Source organism: Pundamilia nyererei, unplaced genomic scaffold (genome assembly GCF_000239375.1).
Source record: "Pundamilia nyererei isolate P.nyererei 1_Seehausen unplaced genomic scaffold, PunNye1.0 scaffold00104, whole genome shotgun sequence".
NCBI classification, from domain to species: domain Eukaryota; kingdom Metazoa; phylum Chordata; class Actinopteri; order Cichliformes; family Cichlidae; genus Pundamilia; species Pundamilia nyererei.
Genome location: NW_005187505.1, coordinates 346,507 through 356,513, shown reverse-complemented (window position 1 = coordinate 356,513; position 10,007 = coordinate 346,507). Strand labels below are relative to the sequence as shown.

The 10,007-nt window shown below is 39.9% G+C and overlaps 2 protein-coding genes across 2 annotated transcripts in view; one reads left to right on the top strand and one right to left on the bottom strand.

The window, feature by feature from the left end:
- lhfpl3 (LHFPL tetraspan subfamily member 3) overlaps positions 1–6,557 on the bottom strand; it is a 61,031-nt gene extending 54,474 nt beyond the window's left edge. Inside the window, exon 1 of the mRNA XM_005740806.1 lies at positions 5,627–6,557. Coding sequence (XP_005740863.1) covers positions 5,627–6,062 — 436 coding nt within the window. The 5' untranslated portion in view covers positions 6,063–6,557. The remainder of the gene's footprint in view (positions 1–5,626) is intronic.
- An 834-nt stretch (positions 6,558–7,391) lies between these two features.
- Positions 7,392–10,007, top strand: part of orc5 (origin recognition complex, subunit 5) — a 12,524-nt gene continuing 9,908 nt past the window's right edge. The window contains exons 1-2 of the mRNA XM_005740805.1: positions 7,392–7,904; positions 8,687–8,779. Coding sequence (XP_005740862.1) covers positions 7,791–7,904; positions 8,687–8,779 — 207 coding nt within the window. The 5' untranslated portion in view covers positions 7,392–7,790. The remainder of the gene's footprint in view (positions 7,905–8,686; positions 8,780–10,007) is intronic.

Genomic DNA, 10,007 nt, shown 5'->3' with positions numbered 1-10,007 from the left:
AAAAAAACACGGAAAGTTTAAGAAACTGTCAGCATGTTGTCAGCTCAGTGTATAGTAGTTTGTTCTCTGGAAATGGCTCCCCAGGACATTAGCGCGTCCCTACTATTTGCCTTACGGTGCGACAACAATGTAACTGACTTGGTGAGCTTAGAAGATTTCCAAACTCTTTTCTGACATTTTACGATCAGTCATTAGCCATGAAAATAATCATTAGCGAGCGCAAAAACTCTCTGTTCTCCTGACTTGGTGGGAAACCCGAGGAAGGCCGACATGGCTCAGAGGAATAAGAAGCAGCTTTGATCTGTGAGTAAAACACCACAAAGATACCAACTGCTCCTCATTAGGAATGGCTCGTGATTGAGCTCATCATTGTGCTTTGTCTCCGAGATAATCCAACTCACAGCTGCTAGAGCTTCGGGGATTTTTAGATGAAAAGGGAACATTGTGCTGGGAGTAGGCCAACAGCTGGCCAGTGGTTCTGCTAACCTCTGCTACTTATAAATGATTAGGTATTTATTGTTTGGCCGGGTGGCCAGCAGACTTGAACCCCAAATGTGTGGGCATATTCTGTAGGCAGAAAGCAGGAGTGCAGTTTAATGTGATTGTTATTGGTTATGACATTTAATTCCCATTTGAGAACAAGCAGTGTTTTGCTGCAAGCATTTATAAAGGTGCATGATGCGATGCTGGCAGATTATTTATATACACAAACGTTTCTGAGCCAGAGACTCGGCGCAGAATCGCTGTCTTTATCAGTCATTACTTATCATATGTTTCGCTGCGGGGGTGTAAATTTGTGCAGCGCCGTTCATTTTCTCAAGAAATGAAATCAAATCTCTTATTTCTGGATCAAATTAAAGCTCAGTGAGTCATGTAGCTGCTTCTTTCTTCCACCTCTCTCTAGTCAATGTTGAGTCAAGGTCAAGTGAAAGACAAATGGAAGATATCGGCTATATTCTTCTTTTTTGTTCCCAGTTGGGACTGTTGACCTTAAACCAATCTTTATGAGAATACAAATGAGCTTCCATACGTCCATCGGACTTATTTAGATAGATTTATGTTTGCATTTTTACACAAAAATCACAAGCTGAGGCAAACAAATATCAAAAGACTTTAAAAGGGAGCTCCTTCTATCCTGCACATCAAAGCCGGTTTACAGGTTTATTGGAGAACTTGTTCTATATGTGGTGAAAATGTTGTATCCAAATTGGATAAATTAAAAACTGTCAGCTGAGGACAAAGGCTACAAGCTTGAAAATGAACCCAAAAAGACAAGCAGGTTCAGTGGACCCCTGCAGATGTTTCTCGTCTGCTCGAGGCTACACTCGCCTAAACTGTCAGAGGTTGACTCATGATGTGACTGATTAACAGGGTGAGTGTTGTGGTGCACCAGATTGAGGATCTGTGCTTGTGTTTTAATTCTGCTATTTAGTCACAGGTGAAGAGGTGGGGTTGGCATTAGGTGTGGGCAGAGTCTCCTATCTGGTTGTCCTTTCCACACCTGTCCTGGATTCAGTCATCATGTGTGGGTATTTAAGGGCCGGAGGTTGCCTCAGTTCCTCGTCAGATTGCCAAATGGAGCTTGTGACAACCCTGTTACCGGTGATTAGTGTTCCTATTCACCTGTTAACCCTGGTCCCTCTTCTGTTTTCAGTTACCAGTCACATGCCCTAGTGAATCATCTGTTATCTTGGCCAAGGATGTTTGGAATGTAGACTGGAGCATAAGAGAATGGAACCACCAACCTTCCAATAAGTAGAGGACCTGCTCTACCTTCTGAGCTATAGTCACCCAAACTGAGGTATTATTAACGCTGTCTCTCTTTACTTTTTCACCAACTTATAAATAAACACTTGAAAGGCATAAACTCCTTTCTAAGTCTGCTTTCTGGGTCTGTGACAATCCTTAGATGAATATGAAATAAGATCAACTAATGTGAGACTTCAGCAATAATCAGCACTAAAATTATTGCAAGCCACACTGTGTGACACGGATCTAGTAAACTTGGTTAAAAGATCAGGTAAAATCACAGTACCTGGTGAACTGTGGTCTAGAACAGGATTTATGGTCCTGTGTTATTACCCATTTACTTAGCTTGTTAGCTTTTGAGGTACTGCAGCCATGAAACTGCTAACTTATTCCCCATTTTGGAAGTATGATAATCCAGGGTCATGTGAATGGGGCATCAGTGACACACAGGTCTAGAAAACTGGTCCACAACCATCTGGAAACTGGATTTTTCACTAGAAAGAAATGTGTATCGTGTGAGTGGTTGTTCAAAACCTCCTTTCGATTGCTTTGATCGCTAGCATATTGGTGCAGTTGTTGGTAGTTTTCATGGACTAATGGAAGTTGTCTGCAAAGTGTGACAGAAAACAAAAGAGTTCTCTGTTTGAGGTTTGAGTCACACTTTTCCAAATTTTACAGCCCCTCGGTTAGTATTTAGCAAGTCAGCGTCCTCCATGCATACAACAGGCAATCTGCTAGTGACCAAATCAATCACAAGGAGGTTTGTGGTGCAGCACTCTGTTTCTGGCAACGAGCAGCCCCCAGAAACCCAACCAGTCAGGGTATGCACATTTCTCCCTGACGTTCGGCAGTTGTGTAGCATCCATTATGGTGGACAAATCTCAAGCAATATGGACATGACAATATTCAAGAAACCTTCAACCAACAGAGCCTAAGGAGATGCACTTTATTTGCATTTCTCCAAAAACCCAAAAGCATGAACCTAATCTCAAAGATTCCAGGTTCACATAGACCAGTTGAAAAGTTGGTGACAGGAAGGTTTATCACAAAGAGGAAAATGTAGATAGACAGCATGCATGCAGTGGAAAGCTTTAATTGCTTTTAATGAAGAAGTTCTCTGTAGAGGACTGCTGTCTTTTCCACAGCAGAGGTTAACATAGTAGACCAGCAAACATGAACAGCAGTAGCCCACATTACCAGTGGTTCGACATACTTTTAGCACCGCTCAAAGGTGACAGCACACAGCTGTAGACACGAGCCTGTAAGGCTCAGTGTATAGCGCCTACAGACTACCACTCTCGAAGCTCAGTTTACACAGCTCTTATACCTCTGCTGTTTCTTTCGATGCTGTCCTTGGTGAATGTTCATTTCAAAAATACACTGCAGCCCTGAACTTTTCCAGACATCCTAGCTGAGGTTCGCATAAGAATGCAAATGTCCAGAAGCAGTCAGATTGGACATTAGCCAGTGTTTAATCTGCCAACTCCCTAGTACAATGTCAGAGAAACGTTCTTCTTAAGAAGAACTCAGTAAATCATCTTAAATGCTTTCAGAAAATGAACAAGGTAGGAATAGACCATCTATTTCCTTAGCTGCTTATTTAGCTAAGCGCCATGAGGTAGCTAGACAGGTCACCAGTCACAGGCCCATCACACAGAAAACAATAGAATCACCAATTAACCTTAGAAGTATGCATTTGGACTGAGGGAGGAAGCTGCAGTCCAAAGACATGCTGCCCTTTGATAAGCCCACACATTTAAAATTGTCTAAACTAAAATGGACTTTCAGTAAGCGCTTCATTAATTGGCCACAATGCTGCTAATAGAAGTATTACAGCACATCTGGGCTCTTTGTCCATGAATTTGGGCCAACACTGTAAAAACCTGGGTGTCATATCTTGACAGCCACCTCAATTGGAATATGAATATCAGTTCAGTTGTCCAGTCATGCTCTGTTTTCTCTTGTAGACCGTTATTAAGTCCTTATACACAAAGACATCTACACAAAACTACAGCTTGTCCAAAATGCAGCAGCCAGAGAGCACATCAGTCATGTTTTAGCTTCTCTTCAGTAGTTACCTTTTCATTTGATGATTGATTTTAAGATTTGATTGATGGGTTTTAAAGCCCACTGTGGGCTCACAAACTAAGTGTATCTCAGATCTTCTGACACCTTATATGGAAGGATACAGCCTGAGATACCCAGCCAGGGTTCTGCCAGGCCTATCCCAAGAATGTAAATTTGTAAATGTGTTTTAAAAGGTGTCATATAAATAAAATCTCTTACTGTTATCACAAATCAGTGTCAGCAAGCTGTGAACAAATCATAAGATAACTATAGTAATAACGCTTGATTCTTGCTTTATTGTCTCTTGGCCTAAAGTTGGCATGGGAGGGAAAAATGGCCACGGGGTACATGCTTCACTGGAGTAAATGTTTCTCATTCACATGTATATGAAAAATACTTTATTTTAAAACACTTGGTATGTGTGCAGTATTTTTGCACCGGGTGTAGGAGGTGGTGTTTGTATGTAGGATGGTAAATGGAGTGGTACTTATAGAGTGTCTTTCTACTCTCTACTACACTCTGCTACATGTCTCATCCTTCACTCTAAGCGCTTTCTAACATTCATACACACGGATGTATCAGGGTTCAGTATCTTGCCCAAGGATATGTCTACATGCGGGCTGGAAGAGTCAGGGATTGAGTCATCAACATACCCTCTGAGCCACAGCTGTATCCTGCTTGTATTCTATTGTGACTTTAATAAGGACTCTTGGGAGATATAAATCTAAAGGGGATCCAAATAAACAGAAAACAGAAAAACAATAAAATGTACAGAAAACACATCTGTGATAAATGAAAGGGGTAAAATAAGAAATGATTTCACTATTAAACTCTCTGCTCCTGTATGTACAGAAATAGTTTGTTTTGGATGGAACTCTCTGCAAAAAGGAGAAGAACTAAAAAATAATTAAAGGCGGGAGGAAACAGCTCACTCAGTACTATACATCATTACATTTCTTTGTGTGAGTTTTTGTTTTCTTATTATTTAACGTCCTGGCTGGGATTGAAGATAAAACCTTCCCTGTGTCATTAAATGAGCAAAAGAAGAATTTGCGTTTTCCAGTTTATGTTTAAGCACACCACAGGAAACACTGAGAAGTTATAAAATCAACGATATATTGAATTGAAGTGGAAGAAACTAAGAAGATATAAGCTTATATTAAAATCTTCCATCTGTATTTTTGTACTTAAAATCGCTGTCTGTGTATGAAGAGAGTTCATTCACAGCTTCAGGTTCAGGGGGAATGAGTTGTCTGAAAGCAAAATGAAAATATTAGCATGCCTTCATTATTTCATTCTTGAGGGTTTAGTACAATGTTTGGAGCTGAAGATTTGGTCACTCCAAGGCTGTTGCCAGCCCACCTACACCACAGACAGTTATATAATGTTTTACAAGGGCTTTATTAACCAGAGAGAGTCTCTGACAAAAGGTCTCATCAGACAAAATCTACTCAATTTGGGCTCAGTGGCTTAACCTGTTGCACATTGTGATCATTTTTTTTTTCTGTTTTACAGTTCAGGGTCAACTAATTTACATCTGTAATTTGATGTAAACTACATGTTTTTACTGTTGTTTTTGAAGTGAAAAAGCACTCCAACCTCTGAATTTGTTGGTGCCTTAAAACAATATACAGATGTTTTGTGCCAAAAACTATACAAGTCCACACCCTGACTGGGAGATGAGGGTAATATCTGTGCCTTTAAACAGTTTTAGGTTATAACATTTTGCTCACTGGACTCTTCTCACTCACCCCCAGAGCTCCCCTACAAGCCATCTTTCCAAACTTCCACCTGTAGTCATGCCTCTTACCTGCAGCCAGCTGCATCCAGCCGCAGATCTTGTACACGGTGCCGGTGCTACAGAAGAAGAAGAGCGCGAAGCAGGTGATGCAGGTGAGCACCAGCGCCATGGACATGCCGATGAAGAAGGAGGCAGCTTTGAACGCACCGGAGGGGATGCTGCTGAACTCGGTGAAGCTGCCCTGACAGGTCAAGTCCCGGGACAGCCCGTTTCCAATGCAGTAGTGGAACAGACCGAAGTAGCCCGCCTGCGGCGTATCCACGCCATCCCCGATCCAGTACGGCTGGATGAAGCACACCACGTTGACGATGGCGAAGAGAATGGTGAAGATGGCCCATAGGACGCCGATGGCGCGGGAGTTGCGCACGTAGTTGGTCTGGTAGATCTTGGCAGCCTCGGATGCGGGGAGCATGGTGGTGGTCGTGCTGGGGGCCCCGGGGACCATAATGTGAGGGTGGTCTGCGCGGTCCTCGGGATCTATCAACCTCCTCAGCAAACTAACATCTGCCTCATCTGACCACAATATCCCGCACAACTTCTCCCTGTCGCTGCTCGCGGATTTTTCCCCCCCTACTGTCTGTTCAGTCACAGTTATCACAGCATCACTACGCTCTCATCCGTGGCAAGGTCGGTGTTTGATTTCTTTTTGCTTTTCACTCATTAGTCGGCAGAATCAAGACATGCGCTCCAGGGAGAAAAAAAGACGAGCTCTGGGAATCCAAAATTTAGGGGATTTCTTCCATATTTGCCTTCATGTGTAGGTTATGTTAAAATGTCTCTGCCTGAATCGTGTCCGCTGTTCCGATAAACCGTCTCAGCTGTGTGCACGGCTCTCCCTGAAATGGTCAGCCCGTTCTCGACGCCGACAGACCGACAGCGCAGCTGAGCTCCTATTGAATTAGAGTTGGAGGATAGCCTCGGATAATACAGGGCCAACCCACATCCCTTAATCCCACTCTGACGTACAGTCACCCGCGAAATCTTAAACAGACACTGATTTTTTTTTTCTTCTAGAGCAAAGCGATTTTACGCCTGATCACTGGGACAATAATTGTATGGAAATTAGTGGATATAAACGCATCTGCTATTCAAATATTGATAATCAAATGCCAAGATGCAGGGTCTTTTCTCTAATGTTTTACCTAGACTGGTACATTCTTTAAACTGTAGCCCATTTTCTGGTCTGTGATATTAAGCTTTTTGAGCACAAAGACTAGATCAGTAGGCTACAACAACGATTTATTATATGTATTTCTTGCAACTGGCAAAAATAAATAAATAACAAGAAAAATAATAATCATAATCTCACATCAAGAACGAAACGTGCAGGATATTACGTCTTTTTCATCATTATTTTGCTAAAAATATTATATTATAATATTACCTTAAGCATTACATTGATATATAAAATGATTTTTTTGTATTCCATATGGATGGATGAGTGGATAAGAATGTAGCTGAAGATTATGTATCTGAGTGAGTGATTAGCTAGAGAGAAAGAAATAACATTTTTTTAAAAAGCATCAAATTGAAATAATATATACTTTTAATATTATGATGACTATACCTTCTTCTGTTTTGGTTATGTTAGTGTACTACCAGTACACTGCAATGTACCAGATTACATCAGATGTTACCCATAGATTACTAGAATGTATGTTTATAAGTGTGTGAAAGCACAATTAAATATGTTGCAGTATGTAAGACTTGCTTTGATCCACGTTTATTGGGAAATATCGCAAATAGTTATCTTGAATCCGCAGTGAATTTCTAATGTGCTTGTTTCACTCCCAAAACTACATTACCCAGAATTCGTGTCTCACTTGTGATTCGCTGCTACCGAATGACAGCATGTGACGCAATCTGAAGGCGCGCGCGAAACTCCAGCAAGTGGTCTTGACTGAGTTTAAGGTGTTTCGGACTTTAACTGAAGACTTCTTCGCATTTTAAGTCTTAAAGACATTTTATTTACCGGCATGAATGTTTCCTCAGCACCCTATGGTTTTTACAGCACATAATTTTTGATGATATACTCCTTTGACTCATTTTCTTTGTCTGAACAACGGAGTTCATTCGTCGTCTGGTTGGAGTTGGACGAGCTGAAGCTAACGTCAGTCAGTTGTTTTTAGCAGAACTCTGCTGAGCTCACCTACATAAACGGTGTGGTGGTAGCATGACGGCGCTGTTGCAGCACCCGGGATACGATGAGGAGAGGTTGAAGGGGGTAGCAGAGAAGTTGCCCTGCAGAGAGGTCCAGGCTGAAATGTTGCTGTCGCTGATGGGGCAGGTAAGAAGTCTCCACTCATCTCCGTTTAATGTTTTAAAGTATACCACATTAAAAGAAGCATATACACATGCTAATTCAGTTTTTAACGTCCTAAAAACTCAGTGTTTTATGTGTTTGATTTAAAAAGTTTTATCACTGATATATGATGCATTAAAGACCATTTTCACTCTTTTACAATTTTCTAGTATTATTATTATTACTACTATTATATTTTTTGTTTTTATAAAAAAAAGTATAGGAAAAATAAAAGTCATTTTCCTAAACCTTAAATCTCAATATCTCAGTAGCTCAATGTCATTTTCTTATTTCTAGGGTTAAGTTTTGCATTATTTGTGTTATCCAGTGTAATTTAGTAAATATGTCGACATATTTGGATCATCTGATGAGATTTCCCTTTAAAATTCATTGTTCAAAATGTTTATCTTAGATTATAAAATGTAGATCTGAAGCTTTGGACAGTTTAGTACCAGTAATTGATGTCTGTCTTGGATTAAAATCATTAATAGATATGCAATTTATTTTTTCCTTGTTATAAAAATTAATTACTTGTCATTTGATCTCACTCAGGGTTTTAAATAGATTCGTTAAGTAAGCTGAGTCTATGAGCTGTTAGCACTATGGCTGATTACTGACATTAACACTGGGTTTAATCATATCAGAGCTTGGCTGTTATTACTTTGCGATGTGCTGATGAAAGCTGATAGAAGGTTTAAGTGGATAGTGGTCTTGATCGAGTGAGACAGTTCTACTGAGTGTAAAGATGCTGAATTTTGTTCTTCCAGCCACACCAGTACAGCTACCCTTCAATCCTCATTTACGGTCATCGAGCCTCAGGGAAAAGCCACGTGATGCACGTTTTGATGAAGGAGCTGGAGGTGAGGGAGATATCTGCTATTTAGTGAACGTTCTGAATAATGTTCTTATGTGTGCATGCTACAGGGCCCTGTATTTAAAACCATAAAATAAAAACTAACTTCACTCTTAATTCCCCTCATACATGGCAGGTAAAAGTGCGATAAAGGACAGACAGCTAAATATTATTGCACTGGCAGTTACTTGAATTAGAAAAATTTGACTTATGGACTCCTTTAAGCCTTTATAACTTTAATAAAAAGTTGACACTTGTGTTATTAAGAACTTTTTCTTTATTCAATCACTTAAAGAGTCCTTGAAAATACTTAGTTTTACTGAAAGTACAAAATCACACAAGAACACAAATCTTTGCATAGTTTGAGTGTGTGTAAGGTGCATTTTTCCCTTAAAATCCCTGGGAAAAAACATTAAAGAAAAGCAACAATTTTACTGCTAGCATTCTTGTATAAATTAAATTTAAAGATCAAAGACCTTCAGATGTTTTTCTCTCTTTGCACACATACTTTATGCCAATGCACTCAGTATAGATGGGTAATGGCTACCAAAGAAGTCTCTTTCTTAGAAAGCAGCTATTTTTTTTTTTTTAAATATCCAAATATTTTTAATATCCAAATATCTAGATAGTCCTATTGAGACTCAGCGTCTCATTTACAAGAGAGACCCGTTTCATCTGCAGTGAGTTCTACTGTAATTTTGTGCAGAGCCTGATGTTAAACATTTAAAGGAGACAACCTGAACTGTGGTGCATGCCAGCATGCTATCCTGTGCCACTGAGGGTGTCCATATCGCAGCAAAATAAATGTGGGGTAAAGCGTATGTTACTCTGGATCAGACCTGGACTTCCAAGAAACCCTCACCACCTTCAAAGAGATGTCTGGCAAATGTAAAACTCATAGCATGCTTTGTTTTACAGTTTAATGATACTCCATTAATGATCATATCTCGCATAGCCACAAAAATGTGACTTGACAACATGGAAGGCTTCTTCTTTTTTTTAAAAAATAAATAAATTCAAATATGGAGAATTTATAGCCTTCTTAGGACTATTGTTTTTTAAATCACTTGTTCTTGATCTTTTTGGTTCCTGCAGTTTCTGAATAATGTTTTACTCCCATCAGGTGGTTTCTCACAATGTGAAAATTTAATTGCCAACTAGGGCTGCAGCCTTTAATGCAGATTAATCCCTGATTATGATTTTGTTTATTATAGATGAATCCATATGTAGGGATG